A 19,776-nucleotide genomic window follows, 5' to 3' on the forward strand; every position below is an offset into this window, starting at 1 on the left:
TTTGGTTCCGGAAATGGCTGTGGCGGCTTCGGAGACTGTGACAGAGGGGCTTGAGGAGCCCCTTTTGGCCCCGGATGGAGACGACCGTGGCGGGTAGGGAAGGAAACCCCGTGTGGCAACCCAGTCACACTCTCTCGGCCTCAGAGGAAGCCAAAGCCAAACCCCTTCGGCTGTGCGTTGTAGAATCAATGCAGTCTGGCCTCCGCTTTAACCGCCTTGGCTCCGTGCTGTGGAATCCTGGGAGTTGTGTCTCACAAAGCTACACAAATCCCATAGTCGTGGGCCCAAAACACATTGCGCAAACAATCCAGTTTGACACTTCTTTTACGTGCCTTGGGTTCAGTGCTAAGGAATCCTGGGAATTGTAGTTTATTCATAGAATCATAGAGTTGGAAGAGACTCAAGGGCCATCCAGTCCAACCCCATTCTGCCATGCAGGAAATCCAAATCAAAGCATCCCCGAAAGATGGCCATCCAGCCTCCGTTTGAAGACCTCCAAGGAGGGGGACTCCACTACACTCCGAGGAAGGAGTGTGTTCCACTGTCGAACAGCCCTTACTGTCAGGAAGTTCCTCCTAATGTTCAGGTGGAATCTCTTTTCCTGTAGCTTGCATCCATTGTTCCGGGTCCTGTTCTCTGGAGCAGCAGAAAACAAGTTAGCTCCCTCCTCAATATGACATCCCTTCAAATACTTATACAGGGCTATCATATCACCTCTTAACCTTCTCTTCTCCAGGCTAAACATCTCCAGCTCCCTAAGGCGTTCCTCATAGGGCATGGTTTATTGCAGCAGCAGAGCTCTCTGAGAGAGAAGGCTGAGTCTCACAAAACTACAGTTCCCAGGATTCCATAGCATTGAGCCAGAGCAGTTAAAGCAGTCTCAGAATGGATGGTTTCTGCAGTGTGCTTTGGACCGGAGTCCAACTGCGGCGCTGGTTTTAATGCTGGGGAAAGTCTGGACATTGCGAATGGAAACAAACCGGGGCGAAGGGAACTGTGGGGCTGTGTTTAATATCACTTTCCTCTTAGGGGTCTTGCTTTCACAAGCTTTAATTAATCTTTGATTTTTCGGGGTGTGTTTCCAAAAGCCAAGGCTGCTTCTTAATAAGTCACAAGTCATGTTTTAAACCAGTACTTCAGGATTGCTTTGTTGCGCTGGCACTTGTCTCTGCAGCGTTTTGAGCCATCTCCTCCTACGACGCTCACGACGCTGTAAAACCTGCTTAATTTTGTGGCAACTTAATGTTTTTAATTATGAGTAAGCTTGGGTTGGATATTCATCTTCAAAAGGCAGGGTAAGGAGCGTCCAGATAAGAAGCTGCACTGACCATCTACTTTGTTTGGCTTTAAGAAATGTCTCAGCGTTGAATACGAACAAACATCAAGGCCCTTTAAAACATTACTGCCCTTCTTGTTCATTACAGATTCGGAGATGTTACGGAAACTCTACAGCAGTATAAAAGCCGGTGGAGAGCCATCCGGATAATGTACCTTACCATGTTCTTCAGCAGTGTCGGTTTGTAAAACAGACGCCGGCCAATGTTGCATTTCCTAGTATTACTTTCATCGTTGCACTGAATGTGTGTTTAAAACCATTGGAAAGCTCCACGTGACGATTCATATTCATTTCAAGCGCCTCTACCTCATTCTTCAACCAACAGACAGCGACACAAGGCGGTCCCTGAGGGCTCAAACCTAAAATATATAATACAAAAGGGAAAAGAAGAGGGAAAAGGAAATACAGCAAACTGTGGAACAAGTTGTTAAAGTTATATAGTGGCCAGGATCTAGATGTTGGCTCCCCACTTGTGCAAAGCATGGTTTTCAAGCAATTGTACCCTTTTAGCTTGTGTAATAACTAGGAAGCAATCTATAGTTCTTTACATAAGGAGTTCATCCATTCACCTGGTAGCCTTATATACTGGTCTGGCACCCAGGCGTTGCTCAGCTCCTTTTTCCCAAATACACCAAGATGGCTGCTGCTCGTTCTGTGGGTTATTCCTGGAAGGACCGGTATGCCTCTGTCCTTCCTCTTTAAAGGACTTGTCAAACTCTGTCCTCCATTACGAACAGTTGTGGCAGCGGGTTTTGTTTTGCCATTGCTAAATAGGATCTCAGCCATTCATTTTACAATGCCATTTTGATGAGGAGCATGATAGAGATGCCTACTGCTTCTTGACTGCTCTGGTATGGATGATGCTCTCATCTGAGGAACTAGCCATTCAGTTCTTTTCCTCCTTTAAAAATACATGTATTTACAAACCAATCTTGCTGCAGTAGTCCCCAAACTGTGCTCTTTAAGTGATTTTGGACATCAGTTCCCAGAATCCCAGACTGTTGGCCAACGTGGCTCAGGCTTCTGGGAGCTGAAGTCCAAACTCTCTTAAAGGGCACAGTTTGGGGACCACTGTGCTAGTTTGCTTCTGCAACTTAGTTTTTACTCCCATAGTTATTATATGATGCTCTAATAGAATAAAGCTTTAGGAATAACTTTGATATTTCCTTCCCCCCCCCCCCAACCCAAGACTGCTATTGGCTGAACCAGGAGAATTAGGTGTATATTTGGCACGTTGTACCTGAGTTCACTGCTTGCAACCTCATTAAGAGTAGTCCTGTGAAGTCAGGCATTTTAGGGAGTGATTTATGGAAATGAGTCATTTACACCTAGTACTGGTTACACTGCACATATATAAGGGATCTTACTGAACTTCTTAATGGTAGTACTGTTCTACCTTTCATTTTAAGCAACATTTATCTTCTTTTAAGACAGAAATGTTGAATGATATACAACCACAAATGTGCATGCGGTTCAGCTGACCATTGGATGTCTGACTAAGGCTGCATCTGTACTGCAGAAATAATGCAGCTTGATACCACTTTAACTTCCATGGCTCAGTGCTATGCAATTCTGAGATTTGTAGTTTGCTGTAGCACCTGATCTCTCTGGCAGAGAAGGCTAAATATCTCACAAAAATACAAATCCCAGAATCGCATGAGCTGTGGCAGTTAAAGTGGTGTCAAACTGTGTTAATTTTGCAGTGTGGATATAGCCAAAATTTTTTTGATTAGTGTGAAATTTAGTTGTGGCTAAATTAATCTTAAAGTCCCTACTTTAGTATTGTTGGTGTCACTAGGGATAAAAGAAATCACAGTTGCCCTTAAAGCTAATTGAAGATTGTGAACATTTTTCTTCAGAAGGATTTGGGGCAGGTTTGAATCCTCTGTGAAATGTCTACCTTTGGGGATTTCATATTTTTATCAGGGCAGCTTATGCAGAACTTCAAATAATGTGATACAGATTGCAGCAGAAAATAACTTCAATTATTTATGTTGCAGGTTTTTCTATTGTAATTATGTCAATATGGCCCTATCTTCAAAAGGTTCGTAGCCACCTGAATGTGAATTGATTATGCTGGAATGCAAGTACAATAAAGGATTATTTGTTGTTTTTTGGTATTTGGAAGTTACTGCTTTAAGCTGTAATAACTTGTGAATTCTGAAAATTGATATCTACTGCTAAAATTTCTATCATTATAATGCAGAAGTTGCTATTATTATTTTTTAGTGTTTATGTAAATCAAAGCTAGAAGTTCAGTCCAGTTATAAAGTGTGGAGGGTTGGTTATGGGACATTACAAAATCTTATTCCCCACTTTTCATTTTGTGCTCCTAAAGGATGTGCACAGGAGAAACACATTAAGGGCAACCTTTAGTAAATTAGGTCTTTAGTAAACCAGGGTAGTGTGGTGCTGCCTGCTGGCAAGTAGAACAATCCAGCTTTCATCTCAGTCTTGAGAGGTAGGCATCAATGGTCCACAGCTTCAAAGATGACAGGAAGGATAGAGAATGTTACTAGCATGGTCAGGTCAGAAGACCATGCCCAAATCAGTAACTTCCCAGTGGTCATTCCTGCTCAAGAGCACGAAAGGTAAATCAGGGCACACACTGGATTCTGCTCCCCAAAAGTGCATAGACAAGTTCAGGAAGTTGAATCAACTGTAACATTGGAAAGGGACAAGAATTTGGGAAGGAATACCTTCTTTGTCTGTATTGTGTTAGGACAATAAGGCAGCAACAAGTCCAACAGGGCCAAGCCCACTGAGCTGCAGAATTACAGAACATTTGGCAGCAAAGCTGCATGACTTCTGGAGAATAACATTACCAAGGAGAGAATAGTTAAAATAGTGCAAGAAAAGTAAATAAGGGCAAACACTGGATTTTCTATGGTTATTATGTCAATATGATCTTATAAATAGAGCTCTGTGAGAGGCTGCTATACTTGCTGGTTCCCTTAGCTATGAAGGCTGCATCAAGTTCCCCTAAGGTTTACTGTCTTCATCCCAAAATCTCATTCTCTCCACCTAAACTACCAAATACATTTAAAAGTTTTTGGTGGTTTTTTTTTAAATATCTTTATTGAATTTTCATTGAAAAACAAAACATAACAAACAAACATACATTAATAAAAGTTGATTACATATACACATACATTATAGAAGGGGATGGGAAGGGAAAAGGAGGGGAAGGAAGGGGGAGGTATAAGATAAGGAAAATTCAATAAAGATATTTAAAAAAAAAAGTTTTTGGTGGTAAGCCACCTACCATAGTGCTGTTTGACGTTTGAAATCTATATTCTTGTCACATAGCAATACTACTAAGATAACATCTTACAGTCATTTCCATGAATACTAGTGTGAAAACTATGGTGTTACATCACCTTCCAAATACATTTCTTTACCATTTCCACAGTGGGTTTACCCAGATCTTGCCCTTAGTTTGTAATATGCCTGACTTGTAATTCTAATGGTTCCTCATGAAATAATTTCTGTAACATCAGACATTCATAACTAATTATTTTGTTAGTGAAAATGATCATCTTCACTTTTAGTTAATAGACAAACTGGCTATGCTTCAAGAGAAGGATAAAATATTTGTATTACAGTACTTCTGTATATTGTTTGGTACATCTTGTTGGAAGCCTGAAAATAAAATGATGAAGTTGACATTGCTTTTTTGTTTTTGTTTCCATAGATAGATAAAACTGCAGATGAAAGCTTCCTTGGTTGGATTATAGCATCATATAGCATTGGTCAAATGATAGCGTCCCCCTTCTTTGGAGCCTGGTCTAACTACCGTCCAAGAAGAGAGCCTCTTGTAATTTCAATTGCTATTTCTGTGGCTGCCAACTGCCTTTATTCCTATGTCCATTTACCTGCTTCTCACAACAAGTATTACATGTTGGCTGCTCGAGGCCTGGTGGGATTTGGTGCAGGTAACTTTAGAAACATTTATGTTTGAAAATTGGTAAAGCTGTTATAATTATTTAAGGCATCAGTATTACATTAATCAGAATCTTACAAGCAGCTATGGAAATCTGTTCCTTTTGGCAAAAGATTCCATGCAGTGCATCAGCATTGGTAAGTTAGTGTTGCTGTTAGTGCAAATACATAACTTCCACGACTTCTTTGGAATATAAGTTTGAAGCCTTCCCCAATACCTCAATTACCAGATAGGTCACCCATGGCAGTTGTTGATATTAGAGAAACCGATCCAGCAGTAGTCAAAATCAATATTAGGATAAGCTGACTCATGCATTATAGATCCCTATTCTGACATCAGAGATTCTTGAAAATCTAGGAAAAGTTATAAAGGCTTTAGACATTCTAGTATACTGCCATCAAAGGCCATTTTTATCTTAATTAGGTTTCAAGCCTAGGAAATGCTGTGGAAGAGCCATGGGTGGTGATACTTTTCTGATGATGAGTTCAAGTTGTTAGGTTTCAGATAATCAGAATTGGTTTGATACAGTTGGATCACTTTAAGAGAAAATTCCTTTCTGCTTTCTGTAAGGTTCTTTTGCAAAGGTTTCCATAGTCAGGAAATACGTTGAAAACAGGCAGAGTAAGCAGAGAAAGGACTGACAGTTTTGCCTCCTATATTAATAGAACTTTGGTTAGTTGTGTACCTCGAGTTGTGTGAGTGTCAACTAAAGTAAACATACTTTATTCTGTTCATGTTTTTAGGAAATGTAGCAGTAGTTCGGTCATACATTGCAGGTGCTACCTCTCTTACTGAACGAACAAGTGCTATGGCAAACACGAGTGCTTGCCAAGCTGTGGGATTCATACTGGGACCAGGTACAACATATTTATGTGGATGTCCTGAATTGTCTTTTGGATGCAGTGGTGATGTGGTTCAATGTGGGTGAATGAACTGAGGCTGAATCCAGACAAGATGGAAGATGTGTTGATCAGTAGTCAACCTAATCTTGGATTGGGAATGTCACCTATTCTGTATGGGGTTGCACTTCTTCGTTTGGTTTCATAGGTTGGGAGTAGCTCCTGGAAATTCAGGTAGCTGTTGTGATCAGAAGTGCCTTTATCCATTTTCAGTTGCTGTGCCAGCTACATACTTGCCTAGGTTGGGTACATCTGGCCACAGTGCTTCATGCCTTCATTGCCTTCCCATTAGACAACTGCAGTTCATTCTGCATGGCGCAACCTTTAAAAAGTGCAAAATGCAGCAGCCAGACTATTGTCAGGTGTGTTTTTCGGAGAACATCAACTTGAGTCTTACAAAAATCTCCATTGGCTTTCAGTTTACTTCAGAATACAATTCAAAGTTTTTATCTTGATTTACAAAGCCTGAAATGGCTCATCGCCAAAATATCTGAAAGAGTGCCTATTCCCTTATGGGCCTGTCTGAAATGTAGAATCTTTAGCAGCCATCCTGTTACATACTCCGGCACTGTACTCTTGGTGGGTATACTTGACAGGACTTCTGCAGTAGCAATATCCTGACTCTGGAATTCCCTCCCATCCATCCCTTCTGAGTTTCAGTAGGCAATGAAGAACATGTTGTTTCACTTAGCCTTTGGTTCTTAAAATGAGGGGTAGCTGTGTTGCTGTTTTCAGCTATTTTAACTTTTTAAAATTGTCTGTGGTTTTAGAACTATTTTTAAAGAGGAGCTTAATGTTTACTTCTTTTTAATCATGCAAATAACGTTTTAAATGTTTTTACATTGTATATGGTTGTGGTGATGAGAAGTGATAAACACCTAAACATTAGGAAGTACTTCCTAACAGTAAGAGCTGTTTGAAAGTTGAATATTCTGCCTCAGAGTGAGGTAAAATCTCCTCCTTTGGAGGTTTTTAAACAGAGGCTGGATGGCCATTTGTCAGGAGTGCTTTGATTATGTGTTCCTACACACCAGCGGTTGGACTGGATGGCCCTTGTGGTCTCTTCCAGCTCTATTTTCTAACATAGCAGAAACCTGATGTCCTGCTTAATTTATTTAATGTTAATCAACTCTGTAAGAGTAAACTATGTAATGTAATACCTATAAATAAGATCCATTTTCAAAAGTTATTTGTGCTCTGCAGTACTGATGACTGCAGTACTTTTCACTGAATATTTGGAATATAGTTTATTATCTTTCCAGAGTACTGCATCAATGAATAATATACTTTATTTTTGTTACCATATCAAACATATGTTTTTGTACTTATAAACATCTCAGTATCTCCTTACTGTTTGTTTATGGTAACTGCCAGGCGGATTATATTCTGGAGGACAGTAGTGGTGCATATAATAACACAGCTATATACACAATGGTCCATACGTTTCGTAAGACTAAGACAATAATTCAATATGAAGAAAGTATAAAGCCATTAAATTAAAGAAAAGCCACACTACCTGGTTTGTATTTCACCAAGTATCTTCTCGTGTTTTACACAAAATAACAAAAATCAGCATTTCAGATCTTGGAATTGAAAGTGTTTCATGGACAAATCACAAACAAATTGGTTTTCTACAAATTAAGACAAATACAAAGAAAACCTTTATAATAAACTCTAATTTTATCTTGCTTAGCTAATGCATATTTGTATTAATCAGTGTTAAAGTAAAAAATTAATACAGACCACTAAAAAGAATGGTGGACAAGTCTTTGAATCAATCATTCCTGTTCTGAAATGAATCTGTAAGCATGCATATGCCCACACACTGTCTTGTGATTTTTTTCTACATTGTTAGTCTATCAGTCTGCAACTGGAAGAGTTGAAAGCAAATGTATCACTGATCTTAATATTTAAACATGTTCATCAAGCGCTATTGTAATTAATCCATTTTTTGTTAGTTTTTCAGACTCTCTTTACACTCATTGGAGAAAAGGGAATTACATGGAAAACCATTCATCTTCAGGTGAACATGTACACAGCACCTGTTCTATTTGGAGCTCTTCTAGGAATTGTTAACATTGTTCTCATATTTGCTGTATTTAGGTAACTGAAAATTAAGGCTGTTTCTGAAGAGGAATTTAATGAAACATTTGCTGTTCGTTTTTCTCTATGCATATTCTCCTAGGATTGTATATATCATTTTCTTTGGCATCAAATGGAACAAGGCAAGGAAAATAATGTAAACAGCTTCAAAATGAAGCTCTGAGAAAAAATAAAGTCATCACCTCTGGCCGGATTCAAAGATACCATTCTGGTGGCAAAAGTTCGAGGGCTCTACAGAAGTCTAATTCTACCCTGTGAAAGGGGAAATATAACAATTTAAGGCAATGTCTTCATGATAATTTGATGGAGCTCTTATAGCTAGGGAAAGGGAGAGTTAGGTGGCCTAGTTTGTTCAGCAGCACAGTATGGTCTTTTAATGCTACACATCTCACGCTGTCTGTTGTGCGGGGGAGTGAAACAGCCACCCCAGTGTACCAGGGATAATATTTGTCCCTGTTGGTTACAAGGTTTCCCCCCCTGAAAACTCACCAGCACTAGTCCAGTGACCAGCACTTTGAGTAGCACTATTTTAGTGCATCCATATGCTGTTGTTTGCAAAACTGCTAGTACACTATTTTCCTGCACTCGCAGTACACTACATTTAGGCCACTGAAGCTTGGCAGTAGTTCAATTTTTACTCTCATCTTTTGTTTTTGAATATTCAATGCTACTGCCATATTAACTATTACCTAACTATACTCGTTTACACGAAGTGTGAAATAATGGTGTATAGTGGCCCCATTTTACACTTTTTAATGAATATTGATTTTGACCTTCACAGTATCAAGTTCTTATTGGCTTGTATGTGATAGTAATTCATTTTACACCTGTGGTTAAAGACTTGTACTGGTTTCCAGTTGGATTGAAGGCTCACTTCCTGATGATTCTTATTGCCTTCCTTCAAAGATGATTTTTTGGCATGTGGTAAGGAGCTTTCTCCCGTGTCACTGTCAGTCTATGGACTGTGAGATGCACTCTCTCCAAAATTGCCCTGCTTTCTTGAAAAAATGTTGCATCTTCTTAACTAAGCATTTTAAAGTATTGTTAATATGTTGTTGCTTATGTTTGTAACAGTTTTATTACTGATTTTAATGGATTTATTTTAGATTTACTTGCTGTCTTGTTAATTCTTTGGCAGGAAAGAAATTTTGTTTGCTGTATACAAGCATTTTAATGAATGTTTTTAATTTTTAGAGAACATCGTGTAGATGACTTGGGACGACCACAAAGTAGCATTAACTGTGAATCAGAAGGTAATTGTAGAGAAGCTGAAATAAAAACAATTGTAGTGCACTTTGGAATAGTAATAGAAACAAATAGGCAAGGTGATCTGATGGTTCTGGGCAAACAGTGGTGGTGAAGTATGCATGTGTCCCTCAACAAGTAGACTTGAGCTCATGAAACATGTACCTACAACATGTTTTCTTTCCTGAACTCCTAAAAATTATTAATACTTGCAGTTAGCTGTAATAGTGGCATTAGAAAATAGTGCATTTCCATAGTTAGTGTGTCTGCTGTCTCTTCTGCCATGCAAAGATGACCTCCAGCTGGGTAAATGACCAACCTGGAGTGTTCTTAGTATTAAATGGTTGTCAAAGGCCTTCTAAAATATAGAGCTAATATACATAGTCCTAAATATCCTAAAGACACTAAATCCTGTTTGATCTTGGAAAGGTAAGTCCTAGTTGGCTGGGAGATGGCAAATAAATACTAGGTACCATAAGCTATATTTCAGATGAAGGAACTGGCAAAACCACCTTTGAGTATTCCTTGGAGACACATGTACACACTGTACACATAAAGATTTGTTATGTACTCAGTTTTTAATTATGCAAGCAGCTTTCCTGGGCCAAAACCCCTAAAATATACAAGCCTTGGCTACACTTAGCAGAATCTCCATTTGGCCTTGGTTTTTGATAAATGTTTATTGCAACACAGATTCAGATAAGATTAATTTTGAATACTAGTTTTTACAGTCACTTTGGTTTCTGAAGAGAAAATTTAATACATTGTGAAAGTAAATATCTTGTGAAAATGTATAGTCTTATAGCTATCGATAGTTTAAGAAACTAAAAGGGAAGCAAACATAACTGTGGCCGAATTCAGACATAGTTTAAGGCAAAGACATTTTTTTCTCATTTCTATAATCACTCATGTCCTAAAGACATTTAGGATTTGTTCAGTCATTGTATCTGGTTGCAGCTTAATCTAGAAACTAGTTTCATATGCTGTTCAGTAAGCCAAAAGTAAATTATAGTTTCCAAATTAAAATGTAACCAACTCTGGGTTTCTTCTTCTGTTGTAGCATATGAGTGGTGTATCCGAGACTAATGTGCAGATACAACACCCACTGTTAAAATGATCAAGTCTTAGCTTAATCAGCTGGAATGTACTTGAATATCTTGTACCTACTGTACATGCCTCCCTCTTGCTGTTGTTTTAGTCAAAAAAGATTTTTTTATTTTGTTTTTACACAGAAAATGATGAAGTGGGTCAGGATAACCAAGGAACCATTGATCATGTGGCTGTAGTATCAACAAACATTCTTTTCTTTGTCATCTTATTTGTTTTTGCAGTCTTTGAAACGTAAGTAAACCTAGAAACATCAGAAACTGTCTTTTGTTGAATCAAATTATTGGCCCATCTAGCGCAGTAGTGATACAGACCTTCCACAGAGGGTTTTGTGCAAGATTATTTTCTACCCTTATCCAGAGATGCCAGGGATTGAACTAGGGACCTTGAGCATACAAAGCATGTTCTGTACTACTGCCATATGGCTCCTCATGAGATATTGCTGCTTCAGTATAATTCTTGTTTTTGAAGTGTTGCAGTACCCCTAGTCACAAAATGGATTCACATCACTGATTCATGTTATGATTATCTCTTCACAAATCTAACATAGGAAAATGTATTTCTGTTTAAGGTTTAATAAAATTTCATTTATGGCAACTGCTAAGATGTAGTAAAATGGCAATTGACCAAGTCTACATACCAAGTCTATATAGCAACTTACAGAGCCACATTGATTTACATGACATGTCACAGCCTGCAAAGGATTCTAGTAAGTGCATATTTTTAAGGCTTGGTTACCAACCAAATAAATTACAGGAAAAGAGGGGTTGAGAGGAAATTTGAAGGCTGGGGAGTGAGAGAAATGGCATATTTAGGGAGGGAATCATGCAGCTTATCAAGAAAAATCAACTGCAAGTTCATAGTCCAGCTTGATTAAGTGATACTACCCTAAAGTATGTGGTGGAATGGATTTTTGTTAATATTCATATATAATAATATACAAGTGTACTTCAGTTAACAAAGCCTTTGACAGTGAAGCTCCATCCAGGCCCTATTTTCCTTGTCATCCTCTGTCTAGCAAAACTTTAGCAGCATTGACATTGGGAGGATGGATGAAAGAGGGATGGAGAAACAGACTTTCAATGTGGGAGTGGAGAAATGCATCTGCGGTAAATGCAATAAACAAAGCTCTGGAAAAGGAAAGGATTTTGTTCTAAGCAGTTGTACTGTAGCTGTATGAACTTGCAGGGAAGGCAAAGAGCAGTTTTCTCCAGAGCCCTTACTGAGTATGACTGAACAGCACAGTAGAGAGGAAAGAGGAGAGCAAAAAGCCTGCCTCACCAGTTATCCCCAGCACATTTATTTAAAAAGCTTAGGTCTAGGCGTTTGGCTACCAAAGTAGAAAAAGTAAGAAACTTGGAGGCTGGGAAAAGAAAATGTAATCTCTGGATGTACTCTGTAAGAAGCCTTCAATGTGTCTCTAAAAGACTCACTGTGGCCTGTTACAGACAGCCAAAATAAAGCTGCTTCGAGTCACAGTGGAGGTATGGTGTTTCAATGATGCATGCGTCCTAAGAGTCCAGAAGCCACACCAAAGCCATGCTCCAGTCCTTAGGGCTGGAGTATGGCTTTGGCGCGACTTCTGGACTCTTAGGACGCATGCATCATTGAAACACCATACCTCCACTGTGACTCGAAGCAGCTTTATTTTGGCTGTCTGTAACAGGCCAATGTTTTTGTTTACTTATGTAAGGTTTCCGTGACCTGGTTCTTACATACCATATGTGCATAATTGGTTTTGAATTTTTAAAAAGTTCACTGAAACATGTTGACTTGCTCTTCCTTTTTGTGGCGTGGGAACTTGTCCAAATTTTCTGTTAAAGTAGTAAAGTCCTGGAACACATCTACTTTATTAACTAATGTATGCCTGTAATATGTTCTTCACAGATTTAATTTCTTCTGTATGCCTTTTTCTTTTAAACATTTATTTTGTTTTCAGTTTTGTTTTCTGTTAGGCCTAGTGAAGTTCATCAGTTTAGTTTCAATGCATTTATCTTAAATTGTGAAGATTAGATACCCATCAAATAATCTAAGATACCATAAGCAGGCAATCCAATTGAGGCTGTAGATAGTGTACATTTTATTTTGTTTTCCAGCATAGCTACACCATTGACAATGGATATGTATTCCTGGACCCGGAAAAAAGCAGTGTTTATCAATGGCATAATCCTTGGTGCAATTGGCATTGAATCTGTCATTGTATTTTTAGCAGTTAAATTCCTTTCTAGAAGGTAAGTTAATAAAATGTACTATTGAATAATTTGCACAACTCTACAGTGCAAATGATTGTCCACAAATTAGCCTTCTAAAATGGTTCTTTACAATAAATGCTATTGTCACTCCTGGGATAATTCAGTAAGAAAAAGAGGTCTAAGCCTTAGTTGTACAGACCTAATGTTGTATACAGGGGTTTAAAACAAAATACAAAAGTATGAATATTGTAATTCCAGATTTTATTATCCAACAGGACTGGTGAACGTGCTATACTTTATGGAGGCCTAGTGATTATCTTGGTTGGATTCTTTATCTTATTACCTTGGGGAAAGCAGTTACCTAATATCCAGTGGGAAGGTATAAATATGAATTTTAAAAGTTTATTTCATGTTTTCTCCTGAATATACATCTTTATATGGCATTTTTATTTATTTTAATAGATGTGAAGAATAATTCTATTCCAAGAACTACCTTCAGTGAAAGTCTTGCATTATTTTGGACACTGCAAACACAGTTTCCATCCAATAACACTGTTGAAACAACCGGGTGCCCTTTTATACAATCCTGGTGCCTCTATACTCCAGTAATCCATTTGGGCCAGTACATCACTACAGACATCCTAATAGGCCTGGGTTATCCAGCCTGTAGTGTTATGTCATATACCTTATATTCAAAGATCTTAGGACCAAAGCCTCAGGTAAGAATTAAACTCCAAATAAACACTTGACGAGTAATTTATATAGAAGCACTAGAAGTGGGCAACTTTGCTAAGCTTGAAACAGACTTTCATTGTCTTGGCAGTGTTTTCATTACTGAAGTTCTTTGGCTGAATAAGGAGACAAAACCATGTAGCAGTAGCACTTACACACTCAGTGCACTTGTCACTGAAGACATTGTAAGTTGCTTGCAAGCATTTTGCTTTGAGTGAGCAATGAACTTGATTCTTAATATCTTTGCATCATGAAAATGTCTAATAAGGCTATCTTGGACCGCATCTGCACTTCAGGAATAATGTTGACTGACTATACTATGGAATTCTGGGATTTGTAGTTTTGTGAGCTATTTAGTCCATGTCAGGTCTGGTGCCAGAACAAACTACAAATCTCAAAATTGCATAGCATGAAGGTATGGCAATTAAAGTGGTGTCAAACCACTTTATTTCTGCACTGCAAATGCAGCCTTATAAAGAAATTCTGTCACCGGGGCAATGAGGAAACTGTCTTCTCAGAGCAAAGATCAGGATACTAGAGATCACAGTAATCCTAAACACACCTCACCTTTCCCCAGCAATTGCAGGACATCACTGGCCGAATTTCCAGTAGCATACATCTCATAGAACAGCAGCACTTCTCTTTCCAGAAAGCCCCCTCTTGAGCAGCTTGAGCTTGCTCCCTTATTCAGCATTAGAAAAGCAACACATTTACTTAAGATTTCTCAGTGCATGAAAATCAACTTGTTTGCATTTTATAATGTAAACATAGAAAAGAATAATGGTTGGACTCCTGTTGAGGCGTTGTGTAAGTGGGTCTGCCCATGCCGTCTACATCCAGTAGAGGGCTGCTGTTACTTTACTATATAGCAGAACGACAAACTGCCCAGTGCACATTGAGCACTCTTGCCTGCATCCTGTTATACATCTTTTCAATTCAGTAATTCTTAGCACCACTGCTACCTAGCTTGGTATATGTGGTCATGTTATGTAAAAGGTCATAGCATCCTGGCATATAGCTCCCATCTCTGCTGAAACTTCAAAAAATTAAGGCAATTTTAAGAGATATTTAAAACTAGTACAAGATGAAAAATTACTGTTATTTGTATATTAAATATTATCAATATTATTTGTAGCAATATCAGAAATTTTACTATTCCCTTCTAGAAAAGCTGGTGCTAATGAGTTGGTAACTGAATCTGTGGCTGTATCCACACTGCAGAAATAATGTAGTTTGACACCACTTTAACTGCCATGGCTCCATCCTATGGAATCCTGTTATTTGTAGTTTGCTGTGGCAGCAGGATTCTCTGACAGAGAAGGCTAAATATCTCACAAAACTACAATTTCCATAGCATTGAGCTATGCCAGTTAAAGCAGTTTCAAACTGCATTATTTCTGCAGTGTGGATGCAGCCTGTAATTCACTTTCTGCCTGATACAATGTAGCCTGATTCCTAAATAGAATTACAGTGTTCTGGGTTTTTTACAATGTAATATTAATCATTGTAAGACGGTTGTTTAAATATTGTTAGCTTCATGTTTCTGGATTGTTTAATCAATTCTTGCATCTTTTTGTTTGAATGTCTCAGAATGGACAGCATCCATTGAATATTAAATACTGTTGTTTTATTATTTCTAGGGAATTTACATGGGCTGGCTAACTGCTTGTGGAAGTGCTGCGCGTATACTTGGCCCAGTCTTTGTCAGCCAACTCTATACACACTTGGGACCCCGCTGGGCTTTCAGCCTAATCTGTGGAATTGTTGTTCTTTCTCTCTTACTCTTAGAAGCAGTGTACAAGAGACTTGTTGCATTTTCAGTTAGACGTGAGAGGCTACAAGAGTGACATTCTTAATTATGGGTAACTACTGATCAGTTTGAGTATCATTATCAGTAGAGGACTAGAATTCTACATTGACGGAAATGCCATACACTACTGTTGATGGTCTTGTAATTGCTACAGCAATATTTTTATTAGGAGACTTCCCACTGGTACACTAATGGACATGATAGGTTACGGTAACCAAAATGGGTGACTAAAGTTCTAATGCATATAGTTGAAGAGATAATAATCATAATTCCACTTTTACTTGTGCTTTTTTTTTAAAAAAAAAAATCTTGATTCTGTGAATCAGGTCTTATAGAATGTCTCTTTCAAATTGAACTTGAATTCTTTGTGCTTCATAAAGCATATGGACTTCTTAAATTTTAATTAATCTTAGCAAGGTTTAACCGAAGGTACTAACAGTAAATAAAGTTATCTTGCTGCAGATTTCATATTTTATTACATTATTGATCCATATATTTTCTAGAAAGGAAAAGGTGTGAGTAGATTTGAACTTGAGAGTGGAGCAATAATTCATCATGTTCTTCCCAGATCTTTCAACTTACTTGTTGCTAGTTCATGGCCCTGATTATAGCTGCTTGTTAGCTGCTGGCAATGGAAAGCACAGATGCCCAAAATACTGCTGCTTACGATAAGTAACATATTTTGATGTCAATAACTAATGAAAGCACTCTAAATACATTTCTGTTAATTTGCACTGAGGATTGTGATAAAATTATCAATTTCTCTAACATCTGTTAAATATTTTAAACAGTTTTTTTTCTCTTTTTCCCCCTATAAAATCTAATTACACAAGTTTCTAATTGCTAAAATGAAATGATCTGTATCTTTCCTCTTTTTCCAAAACTTAGTATAACCTATTGTTTGGTAAATGTACAGCCAATCAGTTCAACAGCTTTAGACCCATAACACAAAATACTGCAACTCTCGAAGTATATTTTCTGAACTTACCTATGTTTACTCACTGAAGATCCATAGGCAGTTAGTAGCCAAATGCCTGCCAAAATAAAAAGACCTTTTCCTGCTACCAGAATGAGAGCAGAATTCTAGACTTCAGTGGGAAGAAATTCAACATCTGGGGAGCGGTCACCATGAAAGCCCTCACATATCCTCACCATCTATACCTGTAACAGTAGTGGAACTGCGAAAGCCTTCCACCAAGGATTCGATGGGGCAGTACTGTGTACTACAATCCAGTTCATTACAGATAGTAGATGGTTTAGCAACAAAACAACTTCCTGAGGACTAGGAAGGCAACAGTGGATGTTGTCTGTATGCTAATGACACTAAACCCTCCCCTAGCTCCAGATGATCTTCGCCCATAAATGTATAATTAAAACAGCATGCAGGATCCTTTCAGTCAACAGCCAAGGTCTCAAAGAGAATTTTCCAGCCCCACTGTAGAAAGTCTGCACATGATCATGTTTGGTATCAAAAGATATAAAGGCTACAATGGCCTGGTATCAAACTGCTGAGAACCAATAAAACCAAAGGAGATGAGAAGCTCAGACACAGTGGAGTTCACATACTGACCATCATTTTCACAAGTGTTTGTACTGAAGCTAGATTTTGTACTTTTAGAAAGTTGGATTAGTGAAGCAAAAGGTTAATGACATCCAGCTGTATTCATAGGTTGATAACACTAGTTTGCAACTTTAACCGAAAATGTTGTACCACTAGATTACTATTTAACCTTACTCTACAAAGCTAGTTTTGGATGTTATATTAAACATGGTTTCCCATTTTAAAATTTTTAAGCAAGTCACAATAGAACTTACAGGCTTTTATTGGAACTAACCACAGTGTCAAAATAATATATTTTCCACATCACTTTCCAACTTTACCTAGTCCTAATATGCCTATTACTCGTAATCTTTTTTTAATTCTAATGACCCAGCCTACAGTAGCTATTTCATTTAAGTAACTAAGGGGCTAAACAGATGGTCCTGAAATCCAGCTTCCATGTGGCATAGGGGCATGGTGTTTTGATGGGGCATGCCCCCAAGCAGGGCAATCACACTGGGGCGGCGTTTTGATGACAATCTGCAGAAGCACCCAGAAGCTGCCCTGGAGTTGCACTAGGGCCGCCTAAGGTGACCCAAAATGAGCCCAAACAGGAGCAGATTTTCACTCCTATTTGGGGCTGCGGTGTGTTCTTGTTGCAGCTCTGGGGCGGCCCCAATCCACCCTTTTGGGGCAGTCTGTTTTGCCCCCAAGAGGCAGAAATACAAAGAAAGAAACAGACACCTTCTTTTAATAAAACCAAATCCTGTCATTTACCATTAGCAGTGTACTGGGCCTATTTTTCCTTATTCAATACATGAAAAGTCCAGTGTGTCAAGTGTAAAAACGCTTACAGGTTATTACCGTTGAGGTGCAGTTTTATTGTCTTAACTACTGTTAGTGATCTACCAAAATATACCTAGTGATTTGTGTTAAATAAAGCAAGTAATCTAAACAGTTACCACTGCATTTATTTTTAGTTTTTGCAGGGATATTTCATTAGAAAAGTTACGAAAATATAAAACAATTATAAAACAGTACACTTTACATATTAGCCAAAAGTAAAATATATGGTATTTACACGCATAGCCACGACTGTTGTAAGAACAGTGGAGAACACACACACACATATATACAGTTAAGACACGCTCTGCATAAACAAATAGACGAACTTGTAGTCACAGCAATTCCCTGAAATCTGTTATAAAATGCAACAGCTGATGCTTTTAAAATTTAAGCTGCACACACCAAACTCCATCATATGTTAACTCCAGTCAAGGTGGAAGAACTGTGTTGAAGAAGCTCTGCTTCTTTATCACTGTATTTCCCATTTCCATTAAGGATATTTTTGAAGACTCCATATCAAAATTATTTTTCAGTGGGGACCAACTGGATTGGTAAACATTACCAGAATGGAAGATAAACAATGCAATTTCTCTTTGATGTACTCTGGCAATTTCTCATTTTCTCCATACCTAGAAATGGTAAAATGTCAATAAGTACATTTAATAATATGTACATCTAGAGGAGATAAGCTCTATTTCAGCAAGTGCACTTGCACCCACTAATAGAAATTAGGAAACAGTCTTTTCATCTATTTGAATGAGTGGTGATCCCACAGCCTCACACATAACTGATTAACTACAATTTGCATCATCCCAACAGCAGGCTGGATGAGACTAATGGCATCTGAGATCTAACAACATAGATGGACAGGTTCCCAGCCCTGCTCTTCAAGTTAGGGTAGATGAGGGGTGGTCAACATGTAGTGTTCTAGATTATAGATTACAACTCTCATTGGCTATACAAGCAAAACAGCTGGAGGGACACACATTTCCTATCCCAACAGAAAAATTTCTCTTACATAATACTTCACACAACCTATCCAATCTTGAAAATGGGTTTTAGATCTTGTCTACATGCACAGATTTAGGGGATAGAATCTTCAGTAAACATAATACTTTACCACTACACATAAGAATTACTCTCTATCTCTCTCCTTGAGATTTTTATGGTGGACAGTATGTAAAAATGTCATTCTCTTTTGCAATCTAAAGCGGTACATTAGAAAAATACAGTGCCCCCATTGGCATACCATGGGATCCATTTTGGACTCCCTCCCCGTGCGTAAGGCAAATTCTGGCTATAATCAAGCCCCACTGATTTGAATGGGGCATGTCCCCATGGTGTGGTGCTAGGGCTCGCTGTCCATATGACTTCAAGTCCACATATGGCATGGGCACACTGTAATTTAATCCTGGGATAAACAGGAATCCTAGTTAACAATATTGGTACTTGCATTTTTTCTTAAATTATTCTTTATTAAGCATTAACATGTTTTCTAATGTTGGCTATAATTAAGCTGCAACATTTCTCAATAAAAACGTAGTATGTTCTTTTTTAAGAAAGAGAGTGTACCTGTTTTCAAAAGGGCCTACTTTATCAGAACTACAGGTTTAAAGTTTGATTTAGATAAATGTATGTATATTATTGTATCCCACTAAAAAATTCTCTTCATAGCTTTAAAGAATTTACCTTTAAAGCTGATACAGTGGGCTAGTCAATAATCTGTTGTGGAACCAGGAACTTCATTCATCTGAAATAATAAGCTTGCTGCTTTTTAGTTACTTAGTTAAGGGTGAAAAAGGATACAAAGTTCTAACTTTGCTAGGTTGTGTTGATTTCCAATGCAAAATATACAGAAGAGCTTCCAATTCAGGGTTTTTTTTAAAATAACTTATCCTATCAATGGACTCACATCTAAATGAAAAAACCAAGCAGCATACAATAAAGAGATCACTAGCTGAACTTATACATAATATTGCAAGTCTAATGGAATTAGCCTGATTTTGTTCTATTAAATGTTTGA

At 38.1% G+C, this 19,776-nt stretch overlaps 2 protein-coding genes across 4 annotated transcripts in view; one reads left to right on the forward strand and one right to left on the reverse strand.

The window, feature by feature from the left end:
* MFSD8 (major facilitator superfamily domain containing 8) overlaps positions 1-19,776 on the forward strand; it is a 21,014-nt gene continuing 1,238 nt past the window's right edge. Inside the window, exons 1-12 of one of the 2 annotated variants that reach the window (XM_089525828.1) lie at positions 1-93; positions 1,425-1,516; positions 3,337-3,380; positions 5,031-5,271; positions 6,023-6,136; positions 8,137-8,281; positions 9,476-9,534; positions 10,759-10,867; positions 12,730-12,864; positions 13,101-13,204; positions 13,288-13,544; positions 15,198-15,419. In XM_089525828.1, coding sequence (XP_089381954.1) covers positions 14-93; positions 1,425-1,516; positions 3,337-3,380; positions 5,031-5,271; positions 6,023-6,136; positions 8,137-8,281; positions 9,476-9,534; positions 10,759-10,867; positions 12,730-12,864; positions 13,101-13,204; positions 13,288-13,544; positions 15,198-15,404 — 1,587 coding nt within the window. In that variant the 5' untranslated portion in view covers positions 1-13 and the 3' untranslated portion in view covers positions 15,405-15,419. Of the gene's footprint in view, positions 94-1,424; positions 1,517-3,336; positions 3,381-5,030; positions 5,272-6,022; positions 6,137-8,136; positions 8,282-9,475; positions 9,535-10,758; positions 10,868-12,729; positions 12,865-13,100; positions 13,205-13,287; positions 13,545-15,197; positions 17,911-19,776 lie in introns of those variants that run through there. The other variant, XM_089525827.1, reaches the window with a different exon arrangement.
* Positions 17,876-19,776, reverse strand: part of PLK4 (polo like kinase 4) — a 21,974-nt gene continuing 20,073 nt past the window's right edge. For both annotated transcript variants that reach the window (XM_089525826.1, XM_089525825.1), the window contains exon 16: positions 17,876-18,382. In XM_089525826.1, the coding sequence (XP_089381952.1) occupies positions 18,283-18,382 (100 nt within the window). In that variant the 3' untranslated portion in view covers positions 17,876-18,282. The remainder of the gene's footprint in view (positions 18,383-19,776) is intronic.

The sequence above is a fragment of the Sceloporus occidentalis genome, unplaced genomic scaffold, assembly GCF_023333645.1.
Source record: "Sceloporus occidentalis isolate IW3139 unplaced genomic scaffold, rSceOcc1.0.p SCAF_5, whole genome shotgun sequence".
NCBI classification, from domain to species: Eukaryota; Metazoa; Chordata; class Lepidosauria; order Squamata; family Phrynosomatidae; genus Sceloporus; species Sceloporus occidentalis.